This window comes from Procambarus clarkii, chromosome 48 (genome assembly GCF_040958095.1).
Source record: "Procambarus clarkii isolate CNS0578487 chromosome 48, FALCON_Pclarkii_2.0, whole genome shotgun sequence".
NCBI classification, from domain to species: Eukaryota; Metazoa; Arthropoda; class Malacostraca; order Decapoda; family Cambaridae; genus Procambarus; species Procambarus clarkii.
In genome coordinates this window covers 7,550,587-7,577,750 of record NC_091197.1, presented here as the reverse complement: position 1 = coordinate 7,577,750, position 27,164 = coordinate 7,550,587, and the positions used below count along the sequence as shown (strand labels likewise).

At 41.7% G+C, this 27,164-nt stretch overlaps 2 protein-coding genes across 10 annotated transcripts in view; one reads left to right on the top strand and one right to left on the bottom strand.

The window, feature by feature from the left end:
* The window catches only part of LOC123764730 (uncharacterized), an 84,931-nt gene that overhangs the window by 49,092 nt on the left and 8,675 nt on the right, over positions 1-27,164 (bottom strand). For 4 of the 6 annotated variants that reach the window (XR_011222335.1, XM_069302530.1, XM_069302531.1 and 1 more), the window contains exon 1: positions 1,151-1,226. The exons of the other annotated variants lie outside the window; for them this stretch is intronic. Coding sequence is in view for 3 of the 4 variants with exons in the window: in XM_069302530.1 (XP_069158631.1) it covers positions 1,151-1,211 (61 nt within the window). In the remaining variant the exon portion in view is untranslated. Of the gene's footprint in view, positions 1-1,150; positions 1,227-27,164 lie in introns of those variants that run through there. 6 annotated transcript variants of the gene reach the window in all.
* Positions 758-27,164, top strand: LOC123764731 (transmembrane protein 185A). 4 transcript variants are annotated; one of them, XM_045752803.2, is made up of 8 exons: positions 758-809; positions 3,602-4,066; positions 6,521-6,697; positions 8,937-9,144; positions 14,712-14,795; positions 19,771-19,947; positions 20,796-20,919; positions 24,190-27,164. In XM_045752803.2, exons 2-8 carry the CDS (start codon positions 4,029-4,031, stop codon positions 24,429-24,431), a joined length of 1,050 nt encoding a protein of 349 aa, XP_045608759.1. In that variant the 5' UTR covers positions 758-809; positions 3,602-4,028; the 3' UTR covers positions 24,432-27,164. The 4 variants fall into 4 exon arrangements, with proteins under 4 accessions (XP_045608759.1, XP_045608758.1, XP_069158635.1 ...); XM_045752802.2 differs by having other exon boundaries at positions 761-850; XM_069302534.1 differs by having other exon boundaries at positions 793-850; positions 3,635-4,066.

Genomic DNA, 27,164 nt, shown 5'->3' with positions numbered 1-27,164 from the left:
ACACTCAGCCCCCCGTTTTACAAAATTATTAATGTTATGAATGTGTACATGTATATATAACATTACTAATTTTGTAACTAGCGTCAAAAATTTTTATTTGCTTAGCGAAACGAACTAGAGGGTTCAGTTCCTGAACCGATTATGTGCCTCTGTAATCCTTTACACCACCGCCCACGGGATGGGTATGGGGTGCATAATAAAGAAAGAAATTGAATTGTTTAAATCCCTAAACATGCTAAACATAAACTCACTCCACACCCATTCTCTTGTGCTGTTTACATTTTCATTTTATTTACGTTTACCCTGTTCTTAAATGCAAACCCTGTTCTGAAACTCTTCCTGGACAGACGTAATAGAATCCAGAGTCAAACTTAATCTGTGTAAACACTATGCAAATAAAAGAGATAGTGTTTAAGTTAAGCTAGTTAAATTTAGTTAAGCTAGTTAAGCCTAGTTAAGCTAGTTAAATTAAAATAATGGGAAGAGTGATTAGTAAGTAATAGGGTAGTTCAGTTTAGTTCATTTATTATGCAGTCCATACCCATCTTATGGGCGATAGAGTAGCAGCGCAGTGCTTTGTATACCTAAGTTTGTTAATAAAAAAAAGTAAGTTGAAATAATATGAACAGATATAAACTAACATAATATTTTTTATTGTACATAAAACACCAACTCAAAATATAAAAAATATATTAACAAGAAATATTTTGAAGTTTATATTCACAGTAAGAAAAAAAAATATTAATTTCTGAAGTTTAGATGAATGATCCCTGAAAAGTCATCAGCTGGGTTTTGTTTTGGTTTCCGGAGTCTGTCTTTATTTTTCTTTTCGTTTTTCTTTCCCACAATGGTGAATAGTGTGTTATTGAAAATGCAATAGAAAAGACGCTGGACCGATTACTAACTAAATTGTTTACACAAGTAAACTAACCCATTCCCGAGGATGACCCAACACACCTCATCCACATCTACAGAGAATGACATCCAACCTAACGCATCGTATCATTGCTGTATACAAATCGTTTGAACTGATGCTAGACAAACTCCTAAATAACTACTTAGCACACCTTACTCAGGTCACTTCCTAGGCTGACTTGCCACAAACCCCAACCACCGGCACCAGGAGTAAGAAACCCCCAGCTGTACAAACCTCCCAGCGACGGGGCACATTGACTGAAAAAACATATAAACCCCACACTCCCACGACACATCCTCCAACCACTCCCAGATATTCAACAAGGTGTACTTCCTTGTACTGGCACGTCAAAGAAAACCGATGCAATCACATCCCAGACGTAAAGATCCGAAATATGACAAAAATAAATATGACAATATAACATAACCTATCCTCAACTAACCTACCACAACCTAACCTAACCTTATACACACTAACCTCATGTTATTTAATGTACTTTAACTTAACCTACCCTAATCTATCCAAACTATCTGAATTGCGACTAACTCCCAAACATACTTCGACTCGCAAACTCAGTCTCCTGATTAAACCCCACACCTTCCATAGAACAGCAACACTGCTATCACCATCAACACAACTCCTCATCTTTGCCATCCTGAGTCTGTTTCCACACATATGTTTATTTTTGTCTTTATCCCCACACAAATAGATGACATCGATAACTTTCAACCTCTGCCAAATTATGAACATTGATGCGCCACTGTGAGTGCCACATCTTTCAACATTACCACTCGTACAGTCATCGGGAGGAAAAACCTAAACGCAAACTGCACGTATCGCGAAGAAGTGTCATTTCTACCTCAGTTAGAGACAATAAGAAATAATTCTACCCTTAAGGAGCTTGGGAGGGACGTCATTATGTAGATGGTAGTAGGTAGGAGAGTCTTGTGAGGAAGAGAATTAAGGAATATTTCACAAATAAGACGTAACGCTATTGTATTATGAGTTATAAAAATCAACCCAATCACACCTAATCCAGCCCACCCCAACCTTACACAACATAACATGATCCAGACTAATTGGTCCACAACAAAAAAGTTCCAGGTTTGGCTCCTATGGCAGGACAGATGTTTGTGTATGTTTACTCTCAGTTGATGCTCCTCTTCACCTAGTAGGAAATATGGAAGAGGGCGAAGTCAAATCACATGCAGGCATTTCAACAAACCATATATATCAGGTTAGGCTGTGTTAGGTTCACTAAAGTTAGGCTCACTAGGGGTTAAGTTCACTACGGACTAAGTTCACTAGGGTTAAGTTCACTAAGGTTAGGTTAGGTAGGGTAAAGTTGGGTAGGTTTTAATATGTTGCCTAACCATCTTGGGTACAATATGACTTGTATCCAAAATAGGTACCCATGGTTTGGAAAACTGTTGTAGATTGCATTTAGGGGAAGGTCAGAAGTTGGCCTAGGGAAACTTTGATAAGCCTAACAAGCTTCCTCTCTGATAGTTGGGAAACCTTATATAGTTATGATAATTCTATAACGGGCTTCATTTTAAACATGTGTGTGTGATTTTACACTATACCAAGAGGACATGTTAGTCAAATTGTGCTTAACACTTTATTGCAGTGTATGGTGGCCACTGTGTTATTTGGACACAATACTGGCTTACTTGCATAGTTATGGTGAATAAAACATGTAGATATGTATATATAACGTGTGTGTAAATAGTGTAATAAAAACAAAAACAGTATGGTGGGAGGAGCAATGTTGGTGAGTAAGGTGTAAGGAGTAAGCTAGGTGTTGGAGGAGTGAGAGAGGGCTTGCTGGGTGTGGCAGATCACACTCATGGAGTTCTGAGTGTGTTGATGGTGAATGTACATAGTGTGTGATAGTGTTTAGTGTGTAAATATGTTGTAAATATACATAATGAACGTGAAACATTGGATATATGAGGAATATATGTGGACACATTTGTGATGCATATAATGCATATAAGTGTCTTGGGACAATATGGATGTTCTACTGCCATAATATTGTGTATGTGTTCATTATTCAGAGAATTGGCTAGAAAAAAACAAAACAAATGTATTTGGAAATGTACGCAAAAAATGAAAAAAAAAATATTTGTGGCAACTCGTGCATGTTGAAGCTGGCGGGTGACTGGCTCCGGGAGTCTACGTCACGGGCGACCACCAAATCATGACGTCACACGCCATTTTCCGGACCCCATTGCGGCCAAAGTAATTACAATTATATATTTTATTTTTTACATATCTGTGATCAGGGAAGGGTATTTAACATTTTCAAAAACAAAAAGAATTTTTTCCCGAGAATATTTTCCTGCGCACAGAGAGGGGTGCTGTATGTGGAAGGCGAGCAGCACAATGGTTAAATAAAACAATCAAACAAATTTATGTAAGAATAAAAAATACTCATATTGAGAATAGAGAAAAAGGGAAATTTGTGTGACAATATATTGAACTGCAATGAGCATATACAAATTATAACATAAAGGTACTGTACTCTCTAAACTCTGATAGTATTATCCTGTACAGTATGTCCTTTTGCTTTGGCAAATTTGAGGGAAATTAATATATTTTTAGAAATTTGAAGAGAATTAACATCTGTGTAGGTAGGAATTTTAACAATGCATGATCTAAATTATTTGTTCTCTATTTTAGACAATCAGAAAATTTACTCTCTCCATTGAGCAGTGTGAGAATTCCTGATGTTATATCAGCAACCAGTGATGCAATGTAAACTTTCAAGTGAGAGACAGAGGGAAGATTTATTATGGAAAAATATGTTGTAAGAAAACTGGACACATCTGGATTGTATTTTGTATCTGAGAAAACATTTGCTCTTGGCCAAGAAAGCTTTTCATCTGAGTCTCACTCTGATTGTGATTGTCAAACCTTGATTAAACCTGATCTATACATTACTACAATAGAAGTGTAAGAAAATATCTTCCTCCAAGACCATCAACAAATGTAACACTAAGGAGAAGATAAAACAAAGGTTGCTAGGCACATTAGGACAATGTAATAAGGTGTTACTTGAAAAGCTCCTAGAGCCAACAACCCCGGAAAAATGACGTGCAATTGAGAAATGAATCTGCAATCAATGTTTCGAGACTTTAATCCAGGGTAAGTGAAGAATTAGGTCAAATTAAGAAAACTGTCACACACACACACATATATACACAGTATAGGGGTGGTAGGAGAAGAAAATATCAAAGTGTTCAGTGACGATCCACAAGGTCTTCTCTGAGTACTCTCAATTTTTTTCTTCTCCGAGGCTATGGGTCCCTACACTTGCAACAGAGGTGGTACCCCTTCTAGGTTTTAAAAATAAAAATATATATATATATGTCGTACCTAGTAGCCAGAACGCACTTCTCAGCCTACTATGCAAGGCCCGATTTGCCTAATAAGCCAAGTTTTCACGAACTAATGCTTTTTCGACTACCTAACCTACCTAACCTAACCTAACCTAACATTTTCGGCCACCTAACCTAACCTAACCTATAAAGATAGGTTAGGTTAGGTTAGGTAGGGTTGGTTAGGTTCGGTCATATATCTACGTTAATTTTAACTCCAATAAAAAAAATTGACCTCATACATAACGAAATGGGTAGCTTTATCATTTCATAAGAAAAAAATTAGAAAAAATATATTAATTCAGGAAAACTTGGCTTATTAGGCAAATCGGGCCTTGTATAGTAGGCTGAGAAGTGCGTTCTGGCTACTAGGTACGACATATATATATATATATATATATATATATATATATATATATATATATATATATATGTATATATATATATATATATATATATATATATATATATATATATATATATATATATATATATATATATATATGTATGTATGTATGTATGTATGTATATGTATATGTATATATATCTGTATGTATGTATGTATATGTATATGTATATATATCTGTATATATATATGTATATGTATATATATCTGTATATATATATATACAAAAATTTGGTAGCAGTCTCTCTTGTAAACATAAGTTGTTAGATATGACCGAAAACGTAAGATTAGTAATTCTAACAGGAATTTTCTCAATATTTCTTATGTTTCTTTTCACTGTCGATGGTAATTTAAAAATCAATTCTCCAAAATTCATTTTTTGTTTCTAGTCTGACATGACGCCTGAAAGCGTTTCGTAATAACTTATTACATTTTCAAAGACTTTAGTTTACACACACAACTGTAACCTCTTAAACACACATCCGTACTTATACTCGCATTTGGGTGAGGTGATATGGTACAAAAGTTTTGGGTGAGGTGATTGACATTTACCCAAGATAGAACACGAACCCAATGGGTATACAAACATAAGAATGGAAGTAACTGCATAAGGCCTATTGGCCCATAGCATCAACATTTCCTCTTGATGCTTCTATCCAGAAGCTCGGCTTCTGGATTCTCAAGTTTTGGATCTGTGTGTGGTTCACATGCATGGTGTGTCATGTTTTTGTGGATGGATTATCATGCTTCCTGTATCCATGAAGTGGACTATTGATGATGCATCCTTCTGTTGTCATTGCGAGATGTTCATTTGCCTCGAGTTGGTCCTCTTTGCATTGGCATGGAATGCAATCAAAAGGTGTGCATTTTAAAACTAGTCCCAAAATAATAGCACAATAAATAGAATTTTAACAAATATTTTAATATTTTGATCAAAAACATATTTATAATCTTTCAAGTGTTCTGACATTAATTTTCATGTTACATCTTTCATTTTGGTATGAAATTCTGCACACTCTAAAGGCGCTCATTTTGAAACTACTGTACTGTAATCCGAAGTCGATTGGATAATAAATGAATTTTATACAAATATTTTTGTATCGGACGCGAGCAGTGTCCGTTGCTTGGACTCGAGAGAAAAAGTCAGATGCCAGGGTCGTTCGAAGAGTGCGATAGTGTTAAATGTAAAGTGGTTATAGGCTATTGCTCCTGCACCACTTTGAGGAGGACCAGGTTCTGGCTCGTGGTCCCCGGTAGGCAAAAAGACTCCTGTGACTGATGACCTCAAACTAATATAGCACATACCAGTTCGAATAGCTTCTAGGAGCCTCCGGGTCTTACCCAGAAAATGGCATTTCATTACATTCAATGCTTTTTTTTTTTGAGGAATTAATCATGCCAGTCAGTGTACTTACCTTCATGTCTTGTGTTTCTGACCTATGCTTTTATTGGGTAGGTTCTGTGTGGCATTGCTGGGCTTGGACAGGTCATGTGTATGTTTTTATTGTTAATAACGGTAATTTGGGTTCCCGTTCATGGTCATATAGTGAAAGTTAATTATTCTGGTCATAAATATAGTTATTTTAGCTGAGTAGCATTCTACTTGGGACATCCAACACACACATGATCCTGTAAGGGTGACGCATGGCTTACAGTACTGTAGTTGGACGTACAAGTGGCCTTGTAGCACCAGTGGCATATGATGAAGTGGCAGAATAATTTACATAGAGTATAGGTATTCACAAACTCAAATTGCAACTTTGTTAAGAAATATATTGATATTTGAAAATTTGATGGGCATTTTTAACATTGCAGGAAGTTTATCGTATGGGTGTGCCTGGCAACATTTACGGCACTACTGGCCCTGCGTCTGGACGATGAATTGGACTGGAGCTTTTGGGTGGTGTTTTCACCGATATGGGTGTGGAAAGCTTTGGTGGTGGTGGGCGCCCTCATTGGCAACATTGTATGGTGGAAGAATCCTCATTACAGGTGTGACAACTTGAGCCATAAACTGTGAATTCTAGTTTCTGTATATGGTTGTGTCAATTTTGGCTAGAATTTGTCTTATTTCTGTTTCTGAGAGGGCCTTCCCTCAGTTTCTCCCTGAGCTGGCTGGCCTGGTTAGCATGCATGATCCTTGTGAGTTGTGAGTGTCTACCAGAGACCAGGATCAGAATGTGATTCCCTCAATATAGAGGTAAGAGAGTCTGGGGATACTAGATCATCCCCAGACCAAGAGGAAATAAGAAATAACACCAGAAAGGTAGATAGCTCCAAAACAAGCAAATGCATGGAATGCATTGGCAGCCCTGATATCAACTATGTACACATTTGTTATCCAATTACAACTGCTAGTTACATTTGTTCATCACTAGATGGCAACTCAGAGCTCGAGCCATCTGCCCACCTCAGTCATGCACCTAGTGAGGTTCAGTAATTACCAAAGTGTAGAGATCCAATCAACACACCTGAAAATGAAAAAACACTTTACGTTTCAGTTTGTCAGGGACCATTATCAAGTCATGTAAGAGAAAGAAAGTGGAAGAGATAAACAATATAAGATAAGAGAGTGAGATGAAAGGTGAAAGAAATGACAGAGAAATGAAGATAAGAATCAGATGAAAGATAAGAATAGGATGAAAGGTTAAAATAAGATGGAAGGAATTTATCATGGGCAGTGCAAGACAGCTGGGCATGTCTCCTTACACCCGATGCCTTTGTTCACCTAGCAGTAAATAGGTACTTGGCTGTTAGTCAACTGTTGTGGGTCACTTCCTGATGAATGGTCAGATTCTCCACATATTCGAGAGTAGCTCAAATTATCCTCCCCAAAAAATATAAAATTGGGTAAATTCGGAAAAGAATAAGAATAAGAAAATGTAAGAGTAATGAGAATCAGGTAAAGTAAAGGTAAAGTTAAAAGTAAGGGAAAGAGAAAGGAAGAAGAATAGGAAAAAGGTATAAATAAAAAATGTCATAGTCGTTTCTTCATTTTCAGATGTGTGGGTTGGATATCAACTCTTCAGCCATGTCATTGTGATTCAGTATCTATCCAAGTGTAGTTACAGGATGAGAGCTATGTTTGTGGCATCCCGTCTTTCAAGTACTCTTTGTCATATGCCACTTTGAAAATAGTTTTGGCATCTACCACTTTCTCATTTTACTTATGCCAACTGTCTACCACTATGTTTTCAAATTATAACTTTCTTATGATTTGTTGGCACTTTCTTTCCTGATCTCAGGACCACGTCTCTGACTACTCAGTTTGATTCCTCTTCGATCTGTGATTCTTTCTGGGGGGGAGCCCCTACGGCTCCCCAGAGCTATCCAGGCTGATATGGATACCCTAACTATTTTGCATCAGTTGATGTGAGTGTAGTTCTAGGCCTACTGGGGACCACAAGCTAGAACCAGAACAGAACCCCCTCACAGAGGCACGAGGAGCAATGGCCCATAGAAATGCACATGTGATTTGAAGTATTCTATATCTGCCATCGACCGGGACAAGCACCCAGAAAGGTAAGTGCCAAAAAACAAACCCACCCAGAAAGGTAAATGCCAAAAAACAAATCCCTATTCTGGTTAAAACAACGAAAATCGCCAACGAGTGGACAGAACTACCCCCCAAAAAAAGAATCAAACAACTATGATGTTACACGAACCGCGCCTCATGTCTGCACAGCTCCCCCTTGAACAGAATGAGTTCGAGGGTTGCTCTGTCCCCTTGTCTCAGGGTGACTCTCACTGTTTTTGCCTCCGTTCGCTGCCTGTTGGGTCAGTGGCACCTTCAACCCAGAGTCCTGCGACTCTGGGTTGAAAATTATATTATAAATTACCGTATATGCCAGCATATACGGTAATTTAATATTCCTGTTCCTCTATAATTACTGTACAGTAAGAACTCTCAAACTCGGACCTTGCAAGTTAGGATCTCTGGGCAATTCAATAAAAATTGAGACAGAGTTCTTGTTCATTTAATTTGTTTTGAGAGTTTGTTACGCAAAACTTGTGTATATTAAAAGCGATTAAATTATTGTAAATTCTCAAACATTTGCATTTATGACAAACTTTTATGTGGACCAATAAACCACAATTACGGAGTATACAGAATAACCATCTTATTAGTGCTTAAAATATACATAAACTTTTTCTCCATGTTACATTTTTGTTCATAATGTACTTACTGCCTTATGTGGAAGAAAATTGAATGTGACATTTTTTTCATCAGATTAGAGGGTCAGTCGTACATTCAGTATCGAGCGCTTCTCATCTCCCTCGGCCTCCACCTCTTCCTGCTGATGTTTGAGGTGCTCGCAGCTGACAACTTGGAGAACCATCGCCATGCTTGGGTATCTGTCTTCGCCCCGCTCATACTCATATCCATTGTGTCCATCGCAGCTTGTATTTGGGCTGTAAAACATGACCGATCTTTCGAGGTGAGTGTGTGATAATACTCATCATCTTCAGCATGATTTCTCCACCATCTGCTTTCATGGGGGTAGGGAGACACTTGGCTTGTAGGGGGAAGAGATACACAGGATGTGTCATAAGGGGTCAAAAGACACATAGCCTGTATAGGGAGGACATACAGGATGTATCCCCAGAAATATGCTGGAAAAGACAGCTAGGTTTATGCAAACTTTACCCATTGCTTTGAGAAAATAGGCACAATAGCACTAGGGCACTGCTTGATACCTGCTTGAGAGTTTCTGGGAGTTCTTCTACTCCCCAAGCCCGGCCTGAGACCAGGCTTGACTTGTGAGAGTTTGGTCCTCCAGGCTGTTGCTTGGAGCGGCCTGCAGGCCCACAGACCCACCACAGCCCGGTTGGTCCGGAACTTCTTTTAGAAAACTGTCAAGTTTTCTCTTGAAGATGTACATGGTTGTTCTGGCAATATTTTTTATAGTTGCTGGGAGGACGTTGAACAACCACGGACCTCTGATGTTTATAGTGTTCTCTAATTGTGCCTATGGTCGAGGCCTGGTCGAGGACCGGGCCACGGGGACGCTAAGCCCCGAAACCATCTCAAGATAACCTCTAGAAGATGGCACCTTTGCTCTTCACTGGTTCTGTCCTGCATTTTCTTCCATATTGTTCACTCTAGGTACATTGTTATTTTACTGTATAGATTAAGGACCTGGCCCTCCAGAATTTTCCATGTGTATATTATTTGGTATCTCTCTCGTCTCCTTTCTAGCGAGTACATTTGGAGAGCTTTGAGACGGTCCCAATAATTTAGATGCTTTATCGCGTCTATGCGTGCCGTATATGTTCTCTGTATTCCCTCTATTTCAGTAATCTCTCCTGCTCAGAAGGGGGAAGTGAGTACTAAGCAGTACTCAAGACAGGACAACACAAGTGACTTGAGAGTACAACCATTGTGATGGGATTCCTGGATTTCAAAGTTCACGTAATCCATCCTATCATTTTTCTGGCTGACACAATATTTGCTTGGTTATGCTCCCTAAACGTTAGATCGTCGGACATCATTATTCTCAAATCCTTGAGATGCTGTTTTCCTACTATGGGCAGATTCGATTGTGTTTTGTACCCTGTATTATGTTTCAGATCCTCATTTTTGCCATACCTGAGTACCTGGAATTTATCACTGTTAAACATCATGTTATTTTCTGCTGCCCAATCGAAAACTTTGTTGATATCTGCTTGTAATTTTTCAATGTCTTCAGCAGAGGTAATTTTCATGCTGATTTTTGTGTCATCTGCAAAGGATGACACGAAGCTGTAACTGGTATTTTTGTCTATATCTGATATGAGAATAAGGAACAGCAGTGGTGCAAGGACTGTATTCTCGGTCGGCACGAAACTGTGCCAACTGAGAAAACTGTTTTTGATTTTTCGGTACTCATTCTAAATGTGTGTGAGGTTGGTTGTGTACAAAATGGACTCTTAGGACCTCCAGTGGGAGGCAGCCATCTTGGAAAGAATTCCCAGAATGCCCTAGGGCTGCTGGCTGAGTTAGTATTGAGTGAGCAACCATGGGTAGCGCATGCGCCTCTGGCTCCCAAACACCTGTCCAACGCGGTGTTGAAAGATAACGCTCTGTCGGTGAAATTCAAACCTTATTGTTTGAAGAACATAAGGGTCATAATATTGGTAAAGCTAGGCGCAATAAGGACCTAACACAAAGGTCGGATGTAAGTGATTCAGCACCTATGAGGACAATACAGCGAGCGTATCCAGTTGTAGCTCTGAGCATCATCCTTGCCCACCCATGCTATCTCCAATTTATATCGATGATACATAGATGAATCATTTTCTGAGTTCAGTGATGATGCATCTGATACAAGTAGCATAGATGAACAGTGTTAACGGCTTCCATGGTGGTGTTTTCCATAAATATTTTCAAGAATAGCTGAATTTCTTCCAGACTGACTGACACTCTTTTAAGGTTAGCTGAATCTCTTCCTGACTGACGGACACTCTTTGAGGCAAGCTGAATCTCTTCCTGTGTGGGACCTTACAAAGCGATCTTTTCAAGACTACCTTACAAATTGATCTTCTCCCATAATCTTTTCAATACTACCTTATGCTTTGCAAGTGTGGTTAAATACAACCTAAAAGTACTAAAGCCAAGGGTGTACGTGAGTGCGTCATTTGCAAGCACACAGAACGAAGAAACAGGAAGTGAAAATCGATTTGTACCTGGTGCAACGAGAGCGAAGTCGCGCTGTGTACCATGGACTACTTCATTGATTATTACTCACTTCCGAAGTACTGAATGTGTAATACAGTGTGTTACTGTGCAAATAGTGTGTGAAACTGTACATATTGTAATTTTAGTGAATTTTTAACAAGTAATATTGCGACAATAAACATATATTGTGGACACATTACTGACACATGTATCAGAGTTCCATGGACCATTATGAACGTTCTACTGTATACATATTGTAAAGGACACAAACATGCATCATATATGATAAAAAAACAAATAAAACCGCATTGGAAATACATAGCACAAATAATTGAAAATATAATTGTGGCAACACCTGGTGCTTGAATGGCCCGCGCGACTGTGTCTGGGAGCTTCACGCATGAGCGACCAGCCCCTGATGACATCACATCGCATCTTGTCCACGTCCCCACAGCCAAAGTATGTGGAATTTGGTATTTATTTTTACATAGACATGTTCAGGGAATGGAATTTATCATTTTACGAAGAAAAAATTTTTTTTTGTGGATCACTTTTTTTCATGCGCACGGGGAATTTATTGCACAGGCAATAAACTCGGCACAGCACAGTGGTTAATTGTCTCTTTCTCTTTTACAACTTGCACATGTCTCTTTTATTTCTTCTTTATACTTTTCTAGTTCTTTATTAGCCTCCTCTATTTGACTTGCCAATAAAGTTTCTCGTTGCATTTCCTTGCCTAACTCCATGTTAGCCCTCAGGCTTCCTTGGAGTTGTTCACCATATGAGTCTATTTTCTTGTTTATTTCTTCAAATTCCCCACACTTCACTTTCCATACCTCATTATCCTTTACCAGTTCCTTGATGTGTGCCTCCTGTATCCTTACCTTATTAGTCAAGCTAGTAATTTCCTTATCTTGCTGGAAAATACTTACTTTTAAATTACAAAACTCAATCTTGAGACCTTCATTTTCTTGTTCTAATTTAATTACCTTTTCTTCATTATTCTTTAGCATGTCCTCAATAATCACTAACCTGCCAAGAAAACCACCTTTCATTGCATCTTGTTGTGAGAAACCTGCAAAACATTCATTTGTTGGGGTACTGTTTTCTCCTGTGGTGGTGGCCATCTTTGTTGACATTCAACAACAGTTGTTTTGAAAGATAAATTTTTCTACCCAATAAAAGATTTTTTTGGGGGCCAAGATTTTTCATTCACAGACAATTATTTCTTATCTCTTAGTTTCTTTTCAAATTCCCTACACCGTCATGTATTCTGGGACACCACTTGCAGCCCTCACCCTGCTCCCAACACTTAGATAATTTGAATTCTCCTAGAGCTTGCAGCAATATGATGCTCACTCCACTCTCTCCCTTGTACACATTCCTGAGCTTCTCGAGCTCAGGAATGGTACACAGTCCACTCTGGTGTACACATTCCTGAGCTTCTCGAGCTCTTTCATTTCTAAGTTTAATCTTGTGTATGATGTCAGCCTCCACCGCATCAGTACCTCCTGCATTCCGTTTCCTTACTTCTCTGCCATTGGACAAGATCTTTCTAATGTTGTTGTGGCTTCTTTGGGTACTCAGTTTCCACCTGTGTCCAATGATGGGTGTACCAACTGTGTTGCTTCATCCATTTTTTCTACCCTTTCTGTTTCCTTGAGGAATTGTGGGTGGTGGTCATGTCTCCTGGTCTTGTGTTCCTGGGGCAGTCTTGTCTTGTGTACAAGACTGTGGTACTTCTTTATATTATTACCTCAGTCTTGTGTTCACAGACTGTGGTAATTGTTTTATCTTTTCATTATTTTATTATGGATACCCCAATTTTGTGCCTAAAAACCATGCCCTGTAATGCTCATCCAGCTCCCAAGTTTCCAGCGCTCGGTATCCTGTCTGTATTCTGGCCCCTTTAGACGTGGAGCTAAATTTTATAAAAAAAAATCTGCATAGGTTCAAGAGGCCCTTGATGCATACCTCCTGTGAGACCCAGTTTATGCCTCTGTGTTGAATCCGGTTTGAGTTTGGTTTCATTTCCATTGATTAGTTGCGTTCTGAGGTTTCGGTGTCTTCCTGCTGGCAGCCTGCTTTGACGACTGGTAGGAGTAGGCTCCCTGCCAGTCTGCTTGTCTGCTAGTCAGGGTTCTGGTTCTTTCCCGGCTTGCAGGGTTCGGGTTCCTGGTAACTTGGCGGAAGTCACAGTTGGTTCCCTTCCTACTTCAGACTTGGCTGGGGCCTAGTGGGGGGTTCTCAGACTGCGTCCATTTCTCTCCCTCTTGCGGCTTTGCTCCGGTAGCATTACCACCTTCAGCTGTCTTTGATGGGGTTCAGGGTCACTCAGAGGTTGTTCGAGCAGCTGTGCAGGAGGTTGTATTTTGCTCCGCTGGTTTACCCGATGGGCAGGATTTCACTTTGGAGGCTGTTCTGGTATCTTCGGAGCGGTTTTCAGCAGGTTGGGCCGGTGAGGTACCTTGTTGGTTCGCCTTACTGGTCTGCGCTACGTGTCTGGCATTTCTGGCACACATGTATCGCCATGGGTATGGTGATCAGGTGGCTTCTTTGATGGTGTCCCACCTGTGGTCTTCTTCTCAGTGACTGTATGAAGTTTCCTGGCTGTCTTTCCCTCTTTTTCTTTCTCTGCATCAGTTTCGGACCTGGTTGCTTTGTTCATTGTTTCTTTTGTGGCTTTTTCTTGATCGGCGTCTCATGCCTAATATGGTCGCTTCTTGCTGTGCTGCGTTGGAGGAAATGCTGCAGCTTGCATTCAGGGTGGTTGTCACTTCCGCTCCGTTCTGAAACATCTCTCGTGCGTTTTTTCACCTCCGGCCTGTTTATGCGCCATCTGAGTCTTCTTGGTTTTGGACTGGGCTCTTTCCTATCTTTCTTCTTGCTTTGTGGTGGCTCACTTCGGTTCATGATTGCTTTTGGTAGGCCTTCGTTTTGTTGGCCTTGGCCTCTGGGGATCGGATTATGGAGTGTCATGCTCTTCTCTGATGCCGTGGGTTCTGTACTTTTAGTCCATATGGTCATTTTGTTAATTTGCAGCCTTCTCTTTCTTTTCTGGTTAAGATTGATGGCAGGCTTCCAGAGGAGTCCGTTGGTAGTGGATGCTTCAGGGAGCCTCTGGGTTTCACCCAGAAAATGGTGTTTCATTACATTCAATGCTGAGTTTTTTCACCGCTGTTTATGAAATAAAGTCTAAATAGGGTCTCTGTCGTAGCACTAAAAGAACCATCATGCAAAGATTCAAGAACTATTCCTAATGGATAATGAAAATTTTACTGTATGTGATATTTTTCTGGTGGAATTGCTTGCTCTTTAACCAAGTACTGTTTTGTTTTCTCCTCTCAGCTGGAGCTCTTCTGCTCGGTGAATCTACTTCAGTTTATCTTTATTGCTCTGCGGCTCGACAAGTACATCAGGTGGCCTTGGGAGGTGAGTCTTTGTATTTGTACGAGTCATAGACTTTACATTTACCAATCATTAAATTTAGTGACACATAAGATCTTTGTCCTCATATCTCTTTCAAGTGCTATTTAGTCGTAATGGCTCAGCACTTTCTTTTGATAATTCCCTTAACCCTTACTATGTGCAAATCATCTATACAAATAAAAATGTAAATATTTGTTTGTTCAAAATTGCTAATCTCTGAAAGTTCTTCACCGATTGCTTTGAAATTTTGACAAAACTTTCACATCTGAGTGTGTTTTTATATACCTAATATATAAATGTCATGTTTGTGACAGATAAAAACTTGCTTTTTCTGGAAGGGGGGGGGAGGACTCTACAGCTCCCCGGAGCTATCCAGGCTGATATGAATATCCCTAACTTTGGCATCAGTCGATGTGGGTGAGTTCTAGGTCTACCAGAGACCACAAGCCAGAACCTGGCCCCCTCAGAGAGGCATGAGGAGCAATGGCCTGTAGAAATGCACATGTGAATTTGGAGCTGCATCGACCGGGACAGGCACCCAGAAAGGTAAGCGCCCCATTACTGGTTAAAACGATGAAAATAGACAAACGAGTGAACAGAACTTCCCAAATGTAAACGAGCAAACAAACATGATGTCACACGAGCTGCGCCACATGTCTGCCAAGCTCCCCCCTCCCCGGAAGAGGGAAGGGGGGAGCCCCAGATCCCAGTGCTGGTGATCCATACCCCCAGTTCTTCAGCTGGTGTGATATGGCACGGTCATGTGGCTCCAGCTTCGGATTCTTGTGTTGTGCTGTTCTCTGTTTCAGTACTGCTCTTATGGTGGCATGCGAGCTGGGAGTAATATTCACAGGTACTCGGGCTGCATGAGCTTAGGGTTCCCTTCCACAAGTCACCTTAGGTCTACCTCTGTTGATCTTTCACTGCTTGGCGATTGATTGCCCCGAGTATTTTGGTGGTGATGGGGGTGGGGGATATCTCCCTAGTTTGCCTTGGGGTAAGTGGTAGTTCTTGCACTGGTAGGGGCACAGGGTACTGCGCAGCTAGTTTTCACCTATAACAGCGGCTGGCTCTGTTCCCTCTGGGCATGCTGTCCTCTTGCGAGGTTTTTCTTTTCTTTTCTTTTGCCTGGTGGGGGGTCGAGGGTATGCCATGGTGTTTCTTCCCCTTTATACTAGGGTTGTTTGTGTTTGGTGGTACCCCCTGCCTTGCCCTCGTGAGTGGACACGTCCCGGGGGTTCAGCACTAGCAGAGTTGATTGGTAGCTTGGGCACCGGTTAGCAGTACCCTGCCTGGGATAACCCTTAGCAGGCCCAGTCTAGGGGCTCTGCAAAACCCCGCGGGTGCGCTTGGGTCCAATGGTAGTGACCCCTGAGTCCCCTCTCGCTTTTTGTGAGTTTGAGGGTTGCTCTGTCCCCTTGTCTCAGGGTGATGCTCATTGTTTTTGCCTCCATCATACCACCTGTTGGGTCGGTGACACATTCAACCCAGAATCCTGCGAGCTTTGTTGCTCGTATGTGACTCGGTTCACCCAATCTGATGATGACATTATTCGGGTGCAGGCTGCTCACACATTGTAAAATAGGTTTAGGTTGTTGCAGCTCACTAGGTTGCTTGCTTCCCCAGATGCCCCAAGGCTGCCCCGTTTTGTTTATAGGGACCCGGACCTGGGGGTGTTGGTCGCTTTAGCCTTGGTTCCATCCGCACCCCCTCGTACTTCCCCTGCTGTGGTTCATTAGGTCCCCTCACCCCCCCACCCCCAGCTTCCGGCTCTTAATTAATTAACACTTTGGCTCGGTAACGACGCAGCATTGCGTCGTTCTTGTACTCGGGGGTAGTCTGGTAACGACGCAGCATTGCATCATTACCGGCGGCAAATTGTCGGCGGCTTCGGGAGGGGCACGCAGCGGTTTTGGACATTATATGCATACTGTATACACCTGTACGGAGTTTCATTGCGAATACATTGATATCAAAATGAAAGACCTAGGGCCAGAATTGAGGTAACATAGTTGAAAACAGTAAACCCATTTTATTGCTCTTTATTAGCGCTCACAGCGGTAACGCACCGTCGATTGATTGATTGATGAAGATTAAGCCACCCAAAAGGTGGCACGGGCATGAATAGCCCGTAAGTGGTGGCCCTTTTGAGCCATTACCAGTATCTAGAGCTGATACTGGAGATCTGTGGAGATGCGAATGCACCCTGCGTGACGGGAGATGTCTCCCTTGTTAATGTGTTAAGATGAAGCCACCCAAAAGGTGGCTCGGGCATGAGTAGCTCGTAAGTGGTGGCCTTTTTGAGCCATCACCAATATCAATAGATGATACTGGAGATCTGTGGAGGCGTGACTGCACCCTGCGTGACGGGAGATGTCTCCCCAACGCACCGTCACGTTCTCTGTTTGCTGTGGGTGGGATGCCGGGCCTTTGGATTTTATATTTGCATATACTCCTGTAGGGAATTCTATTGCAAACACAATGACACCAAAATGAAAGACCTAGGACGAGAATTGAGATGTCCAAAGTGAAGAGAGTGTACACATATTATTGCGCTTGCGCACTCCCAGGTAACACGCTCTCACTTTCTCGCCTGGCTTCTGGGCTTTATATGCATTTAGTCCTGTAGAAAATTCTATTGCAAACACATTGATACCAAATTGAAAAATCTAGGATGAGAATTGAGATGGCAAAGTTGAAAAGAGTATACACATTTCGGTATGACCGCGCTCTCTGTTGTAATGAGAGGCGCCTTGGGGTGGTGCAGTGCTCTCTTTCTTATAACTTTCATCTTATCGGCGGGTGGAGCGCGCCGCTGTTTTTGACATTATATGCATATACTCCTGTTGGGAATTCTATTGCAAACACATTGATGCCAAAATGAAAGACCTAGAACGAGAATTGAGGTAACCAAAGTGAAAAGATTGTACACATTTTATCGCTCTTACGCGTTCCTGGGTGACACGCTCTCACTCTCTCTGTTTGTAGCGGATGGTATGCAGGGCATTTGGACTTTATATGCCTTTAGTCTTGTAGAGAATTCTATTGCAAACACAATGATACCAAATTGAAAAACCTAGGACGAGAATTAAGGTAACAAAGTTGAAAAGAGCATACACTTTTCAGAATTACCACGCACTCCTGCGGAATGCCCAAACTCACCCGGGGTAGTGCGTGCACCCGCACCCATGCATCAAAGCATTTGATATGCTCAGCTAAGTGAGCACAATCTGAGAGCTGAGTGAGCACATCTGAGGGCTTCGGGGTTGGGGCAGGGTTTAGAGGTTTCTGAGACTCGGCAGTTTTGGGGGTTGCCACTTCTGGGGCGGCTGCGTAGGCATTCGAGTCCGTTCTTCCAGCCGTAGCTACGGGGTCTGACCAGTGGGTCCATCCTCTGCCTGCTATCCTGGCTGCTCCAGCTTTTTCTTGTGAGGTCGGGGCTTTGGGGGGACGACTCGCCCCTGTGGCCTGACGTGAAAGTTCCCGGGGCTGGGGAGGAGCTGACTTGGGGGCCCTTGGGCCCCGTTGGACCCCCACTTAGGTTTTTCAACCCTCCAAGTGGAGCTTGCTGTTACAAGGAGTGGGGTTTACCTTTCTCCCCTCTGCGGACGAGTTGGATTTGGGTTCAGCTTCTTCCCGGTTCGGTTCCGTGTCCCTGCAGGTCCTTCGGATCTGTCCTTCTGAAGGTTTTCGGCTTCCTGCATCTCTCCGACTGAGGTGCGGGCGGCCATTGCAGCTTGCCTCCACTTGGTGTATGCCTCTATAATGGATCTGTCTTCCTTCAGGTTTGGGTCTTCGTCTCCATAATGGTTTTGTTATGAGGTTCCGGAGTCTTCCTGGCTTGCGGATTGCTCTATGTTTTCGCTGGATGCTTGGGACATCTTCTGTTGTACCCTCACACTTGAATGGCATTAGGCGTTGACTGTGGTCCAGGTTTACCTGGGGGCAATTTTGCACACCTTAACGAGTGCGTTTTCACTCCGGCTCTTCTGCGGGATGTTGGCGCGGTTCAGCTTCATGTGCAGATTCTCTCCCTGTCGGCTGCGCTTGTGGCTGAGGACTTGCTCTCTCGAGGCTCGTCGGCTTCAGTCCTGTGTTTCTTTTAACCTCCTAGAGCTGTCTTCCAATTGACTTACGGAGGATGTAGAGGCACTTGAGGTCATTTAAATAAAAAATTTTCTTAGAAAATTTGAAAGGAATGTTCAACTTTCATCTGCCTGTCAGCCATTTGCAATGCGTGAATGACAACAACACCAGAGCGCTGTGATGGTGCGCTACTGTCGGGTGTGCCGCCCTAGTGGCCTGATGCAGCAACAAAACATCACATCCAGAAATGCAAGGTTCACATCCTGTATTTATTTATTTAGTTCTTTGTACAGCCACTAGTACGCATAGCATTTCGGGCAAGCTCTTAATCCTATGTTCCCTGGAATACGACCCCGCGAAAAATCATTTAACAACCAGGTACCCATTTTACGGTTGAGTTAAACAGAGGCTACAGTTAAGGATTTGCTCCCAGTAAATCATCTCCAGCCAGGATACGAACTCAGGATAAAGCACTCGCGATACGCCAGGTGAGCGTCTTAACCACTACACCACGGAGACTGTATGACTGTATTGTATAGCAATGCACTTGCCCAAAATATAATCAACTACACCACAGCTGATCTTAGAGCAGGTAAGAGTTTTGGTATAAAATCCACTTTAAAATATCTTTCAATAAATGTATGATGAAACATACTAAAATCGTTTTTTTCACAAAATATCCTTCTTAAATACGGATACGTCCTATGCGAGGGTGCAAATTTTACACCGGAAAATACGGTAGTTAAAAACAAATCTGAAGTTGGCAAACAATGCATATGCTTCTCTCACAATGTTCTTTGTGTGTTCCTCTGTTGACAGTCTACTATCCAAAATCACCCATACAATATAATGTGCACCATTAAAATAACAACATTTTTGTCCAATTTTTCAGATTGTGTTTGTGCCAGCATGGATTCTGATGTGTGTGTCTGTTGTGGCAGTACTGTACTCTATTGTATTCGCCGGCCTGCTTCTGCGGATGCCCGATGTAAACCCTGACCGCCGCCGCACCTCCATGAACTCTGCAGTTGGCTACACCTGCCTTGTAGCTCCACTTCTCATATTCCTTGTGAGATATTAAGTTGTTTTCATTAGACACACACACACACAGTACTGATTGTGCTCACTTACATGAGCACAATCAGTACGATGTGTGCCATTCCGTGACAGTTACTCCCATTGTATATGTATGTATTGCGCCATTTAAGGGTTAAACTGAGTCTATCCTCTCCTGTGGGGCAGGCTGCGAATTTTTTTCAAGATGGTGGATGGAGGCCTAAAGTCTCCAACTAATTCTCAACTTACTGCACATGAGTTTTAACTCTTTTTGATATACAGTACCTTTATTGACAAATGTGATATGTTGGTCCACCCATCAACTGTGATATCACAGTTTGTGCAGTGCAGTGGTTGTTTCCAAATCTATCCTCATTATCATCTTGTATATATGAAAATTAGGAACTTGCAGTTTTATCTGACCTAATATACTAAAAGATGTTTAACCTATCTTATATCTGTTTGTCTCTTTCATATTTGCATATGTAAAACAGACAATATTGCATTTGATGCTATATTGCAAAAGCATTTTTAATTTTTGGTTTAGCTTTATGCCAGACTTTGTGATTGTTTTATGAGCTAGGAGTGGCCAAGCATTGATGTCTTCATCCTATGCACTACACTCTTTTAAAATTGCCAGCTTGAATTTAAATGTAAATGTAAATGTTTCCTGATCATTGCATATATACTTATCATCATTATTCTCACCCCATTGCCTGCTCTAAAATCAGATTATATTTTTTCTACTTACCATTTAGATACATCATTTGTCTTGCAGGTCTATTTTATTTTGCCTCATGAATTCCTTCATCATTTGTTATTTATGAATAGTACTGGTTTTACTGTCTTTAAATTTTTCAGATCACCCTAGCCAGTAAGATGAATGGCAACACGTCGGCCACATATACATCCGTGGTGTCACCCCTCTACATCTCCTATGTCACACTTGTTCTAATGTCCTTCACCACAAAACGAGCCAACCAATGTAAGTTTCCGTGTTTCAAGGTGTTACTGTTTGCTGGCAGTTCACCTGCTTCCTGTGCCTCGGCTCTAGTTTTCATAGAATGCAGACACCTTGTCAGGGGTCTTAGTTTCCTTACACCTAATAACAAGTACCTTTTCATGCCATCTTGTCTACCTAACAAGGAAAAGGTTACTTAGTGGAGAGCATACTTCAATTCATTCCTGTTCACTGTAACATACAGAAATCCATTAAAAAACTAAAATTCTCTTCAGATAATCTTTGACGTCTCAAAAGTCAGAAAGGATTGTTCTGAAACACCAACTCTCCATGATCCCAAGTATCCCGACTGCAACTAGTTGATAGCACTTACATATAATGTCTCCACTCGCTAATCCGGACTACTGTATATGGGAAGGACCCCCAGCCGGATTATCATGTTTTCTGGATTAACATACTTTTTCACCTCTGAGTCCAAAAGTGACCATTTCCAACTATTTTTATATCACAAACAACATAATTTGAATTGCCTTGCCACATATAATTATAAAATATTCAGCTAGAAACCTCAACTTACCTTGTTGTTGTTCGTCTTGTTGATTGATGCCATACATCTTGAAATTAAGAATTCTTGACAATTTACGTAACCTATACTAACACAAAACTAAAATTAACACTTAAAATTATTGTACAGTTCATTAAACAAAGTTAGTTTTGACTGCCAGCCTCACTGGTTGAAGGCACTTGGGTTACCTGTGAGGCCTCACTGATTGAAGGCGCTTGGCTTGCCTCTGACTCCTCACTGGTTGAAACCGCTTGGCTTGCCTCTGACACCTCACAGGTTGAAGGCGCTTGGCTTCTTGAGGTTATCTTGAGATGATTTCGGGGATTTAGTGTCCCCGTGGCCCGGTCCTCGACCAGGCCTCCACCCCCAGGAAGCAGCCCATGACAGCTGACTAACACCCAGGTACCTATTTTACTGCTAGGTAACAGGGGCAAAGGGTGAAAGAAACTCTGCCCATTGTTTCTCACCGGCGCCCAGGATTGAACCCGGGACCACAGGATCACAAGTCCAGCGTGCTGTCCGCTCGGCCGACCGGCTTGCCTGTGACTCCTCACTGGTTGAAGGCGCTTGGCTTGCCTGTGACGCCTCACTGGTTGAAACCGCTTGGCTTGCCTTGCCTGTGACACCTCACTGATTGAAGGCACTTGGCTTGCCTGTGACTCCTCACTGGTTGAAGGTGCTTGGCTTGCCTGTGACACCTCACTGGTTGAAGGCACTTTGCTTGCTTTTCTTACCCTATAAGAATCAAGTTTAGCTTGCCTTCTGTGTCGACCAGCCACTTTCACAAAGTTGTATAACACGTAACTCGTCTTTAATTGTTAGGGTAACCTTCTTCCTCTTAACACCCCCAGAACGATTGATACTGCTACCAGACATAGTCTTGGCCAAAAATGTTCAAAGTTTCTATGATAACAAAAAAGTTATTTAAAAAAATATTTCACTAATGGCATTTCACTATGGTATAATGTGAGGGACGGGAGCACATACCTGGTTGATGGGGTTCTGGGAGTTCTGCTCCCCAAGCCCGGCCCGAGGCCAGGCTTGACTTGTGAGAGTTTGGTCCACTAGGCTGTTGCTTGGAGTAGCCCGCAGGCCCATATACCCACCACAGCTCGGTTGGTCCGGCACTCCTTGGAGGAAACAATTTAGTTTCCTCTTGAAGATGTCCACTGTTGTTCCGGCAATATTTCTTATGCTCGCTGGGAGGGTATTGAACAACCGTGGACCTCTGATGTTCATACAGTGTTCTCTGATTGTGCCTATGGCACCTCTGCTCTTCACTGGTTCTATTCTGCATTTTCTTCCATATTGTTCACTCCACTACGTTGTTATTTTACTGTGTAGATTTGGGATCTGGCCCTCCAATATTTTCCATGGTTATATTATTTGGTATCTCTCTTGTCTCTTTTTTAGTGAGTACATTTAATTGGGCTGTTTGGGCTTGACCATGGGCTTGAACATGGGCTGTTTGGCTTGACCAGGCCCGGATGGGTCCACTTGGAGACAGGCACGTTATGTAGGCTGCCAGGCGGAAAAACTCAATATTTTTTAAGCAAACTTCAGCGTCTGCAAATTGTTTTTAGGAAATTTGTATATTTGTTATTACATAATTATTTCTTTTGTTTTTGACTGTGATGAATTGTTCTAAAATTAATGGTAATTCCTGTACTGTAGTATGTAGGCCCTCCACATCCCCCCTTATCATCCAGGCGGTCCCTCCCAACGCTTCCCCTCTCTCTCGACACCACCCACCCACCCCACCCCCTCCTACACCATGCGCCTAGAGCCACAGCCTTACGGGATTAATATGGTATGGCTTTAGACGCCTCAAAACTGGGATGTGAATCGCCGGCGTGGGGGGTCTGGGGCTCCCCCTTCCCCCTTCCCGGGGAGGGAGGAGCTGCGCAGACAGTGGTGATGTCATGCTAGTTTGCGCGTTTCTTTTTGGGGAGTTCTATCAACTAGTTTGGCGTTAGGTACAATTTTTACCAGAATAGGGGTTTGTTTTGGGACGCTTACCTTTCTGGGTGCCTGACCCAGTCGATGGCAGACATAGAATGCTTCCAACCACACGGGGGTTGCTATAGGCAATTGCTCCCCATGCCTCTCTGACAGGTCAGGTTCTGGCTCATGGTCCCCAGTAGGCCCACAGAACTCCATACACATGACTGATGCCAAATTCTTACATTAGCCTATCAGCCTGGATAAGCTCTGGGAAGCCTCCGGGTCTCACCCAGAAAATGCCGTTTCATTACCTTCAATGCTGGTATTTTATACCATATTGTTTGTAAGTACTCTATCAAATATCATAGTGAAAATGAAGAATTCATAATAAATGGATTTTTTTTTAATATTTATATCGAGACTGATACAGTTGGCTCGTGGAAATCGTGGCCATTACATCATGTTTGTGGTCACCAATAATAGTCACATAGTTATGATTTTGATATGGAATGGTTCACCAGTGAGTGTTCTATTTTGTGCCATGCTCAAAATGATAAATACGTAACAAATAGATTTTCTGTGATTTTTTTGTGATTTTATAGTGGATGTAGGAACTCTTCTTTTTACATGGAGAGGAGGGATAGCCTGGGGCTGACAGGTAGAATAAATTCCACGGGAGAACGAATCAGCCTCACCCCATAAAGTTCATTCATTTTCATCATTTGCAAACAGTATTACTGTTTGCAATGATAGTATTGGAACCTTAACTGACTTATCTCTTCCAGGGTGGTTTGGCCTGAGAAAGGATCTGTGTCAATTTCTTCTGGGAGTGTGTCCGCTCCTGCAGGAATATGCCAATATCTCATACAGCATCCCTCATGTGGAGGATGGACAGATGGATAATCGCAGTCTACCATCAGCTGAGGCTGGGATTATCACCACTGAGAAAAAGGATGTTGTGTCGTCTTCTCGTAGGCTTGAGCATCGTGTAGTAGTGCCTGCTGTCAGTCTTGAAGTGCCAGATTAAACAGTGGAGCCTTGTATTTAGTGATACAAAAGTTTATTTCATTATTGTCTTTTGGTTTTAATGTTGGTAAGTTTCATCATGATTTATAAGAGATATATATCTAAAAATATCTTCAACTTGAGATTTTTATTGTACCAAACAATTATTAGTTGTGAAAAACATATTTTGTACTTCCCAAATATGTGGTCATTTTCATAACAGTAAGAATGTAATTAGTTAATAAGCATAATGATGAGGATATTCAAGCAATAATCTGTTTATGTTCCTATGCACCACAACATTTCTGGTTAAACTTTGGAAAACATTTTGCCTCAGGTGATTATATCTGTCTCAAGCTACCTATAATAGCAAGTTAGCTGTTATTTTTTTTTGTTTGCAAGCATTTTGTCACAGCATGCAAAAATAAAATAAAATTTGCCAAAGAGTCTTTTATACTAGCTTTTGTAATGAGGTAATCTGTACTCAAATCATGGGTAAGGTTGAAAGACTGAGCACTGTTCCTTCAATCCATTCTCTCCTTTGCAACCAGCAGTAATTGGTGACCTGGATGTAAAACTGTTAGACGATGATATTCTGTGGAAAACATGGTACTGAATAACTTGACTCGTTACCTAAATCTCAACATAACAAAAAGTAAAGAGGTGTGAAAATATATAGCAAGGGCAAACCACATGCCAAGGGAGGTGCAGACAGAGCCCTTGCAGAGTGAACAAACATCCCCAGCTCTGAAATGCATAGAGGTAAAATTCCAGGGCTTACCTATCTGTTAAAGATTCTGGGAATTAATGTCCCCATGGCTTGGTCTCTGACCAGGCCTCCTGGTTGCTGGTCTCATCCACCAGACTGATGCAGCTACTTGTGGCCTGATGTGTGAGTCATAGCCTGGTTAATAAGGTATCCTTTGAAGGTGCTTGTTGAGGTCTCTCTCTCTCTGAATACTGCGATTGGTCAGCCAGTTATGCCCCCGTATGTGTATGGGAAGATTATTGAAAAGTCTCGGGCCTTTGGTGTTGATTGAGTTCTCTCTCAGCATGCCTACTTCACCTCTGCTCATCAGTGGGGCTATTTTGCACATCTTGCCATACCTTCTGGTCTCATGTGGTCTTACTTCTGTGTGCAGATTTGGAACCAGTCCTTCTAATATTTTCCAAGTGTAGATTGCTATGTATCTGTCCTGCTTGTGCTCTTGGGAATACAGATTTAAAACTTTAAGGTGGTCCCAAGAATTTAAATGTTTTACTGAGTGGATTCTAGTGGTAAAGGCATTCAAACAACCACCATGTTGCTAACTCGAAAAGAGAAAAATAAAAGTGGCAGCTGCATGGTAAGCCCCAAAAAGAGAGAGACTGAAAGAGAATAAAGAAGAGAGAGTGCAAAGAGTACGAATCTGAGCCATAGATGTCATAGACCCAACAGGCAACTAGGCAGAAGCAGAGAATGACTGCTGGCTAGTAGCAGAATCTATAAGCATCCTACAAACTCACATGTAATGAGTGCAAACTCAATGAGTTGAGATCAAAACAAGCCCTGTGATACCAGGGCCTGTAGGTAACTAGCCATGCAAGACATCATGAACCATGGACACTTGCCAGAAGAAGACATGAAACACATCCACAATCTATAGGGTTGTGCAGGGTGGCCACATCATGCTGTACATACAAATGTGTGAACTCCAGTGCACCCTAATCCAACCAAAATGAATACCCATAATATGGGCTTAAACAGCGGAGCCAAATGCTCTTGAAAAATCTGAGGTAAGACCTTTGCTCTGGTGGCCTGGCACACGAAAGGGCAAACACCTGAACACACCAGAGAAGTAACTGTCAGTGCAGGGGAAGCACTAGCAGGCATCCAGGAAAGGAAACCCTGAGCACATGCAGCCCGAAGCACCAAATGAACCAAGTTAACACAACATACCAGATAGTAAATACGCTCGTGAAACAAATACTAAAAATGTAAACAATAGACAAGCAAATGGCCACTGCAGGACAAAGTCCAAGGATGACTGGCACTCAACATAGAAACACGGGGGACCTGCTGTTACTAATAGTGACCCCATATGCACTACAGTGGTGTGCATAGCACCACATCAGCGACAGAACTGTCTTTGGAGAGGTGATGGGAAGCCGGGATTCCGTGCCCTTCTAGTGACGGTTTGTTGATACAGTACTAAGGGTTTGAGCGAGTTTTGATTGATTTGATAATTTTCCTTGAATTGGTTTAAGATTTGTTTGGCGGGTTTCAAGTCTTCAGTTTCTGTGAAGTTTCCAGTTACAGTATCTGAAATGCTTCTCTGACTTTCTGGACGCTTTCCCAGTGGGGTATCACCTGCCCTCTGCACCTCTGTGACAGGGCCCAGGTTCTGGCTCTGGTCTACAGTAGGGGAAACAGAACTAAAATGACTAATGTGATCTAATAGATAGGAGCAAACTCAGCAAGATAGCTTTAGGTAGCCACCAAGAGGTAGCCATCAGAAATATATTTTTGCCAAGTGTTTTATTCTTTTTCTTGACTTCTTACTGGTCAGTTCATATTATATTCCATTTGTGTTAGTGTATATGCCAATATTTGTAAGATACTTTGTGATAGTTATTGAGAATAGTTCTGATTTAAATACTGTACAGTATTTGCAATTTACACAATATGTAAATGTATTCATAGTTCAAAATTATGTAAAGCTGTATCATTGTATAATATACTTTGCAAATGATGCAATAGAAACATTATGTACAA

What these genes read in the sequence shown, in the direction of transcription:
- LOC123764731 (XM_045752803.2), top strand. Translation starts at nt 4,029, where the DNA reads ATGAATCTGCAATCAATGTTTCGAGACTTTAATCCAGG. An exon ending in TGGAAGAATCCTCATTACAG is followed by an intron (nt 6,698 to 8,936) that starts GTGTGACAACTT and finishes TTTTTTCATCAG; the next exon opens with ATTAGAGGGTCAGTCGTACA. An exon ending in CTCCACTTCTCATATTCCTT is followed by an intron (nt 19,948 to 20,795) that starts GTGAGATATTAA and finishes TAAATTTTTCAG; the next exon opens with ATCACCCTAGCCAGTAAGAT.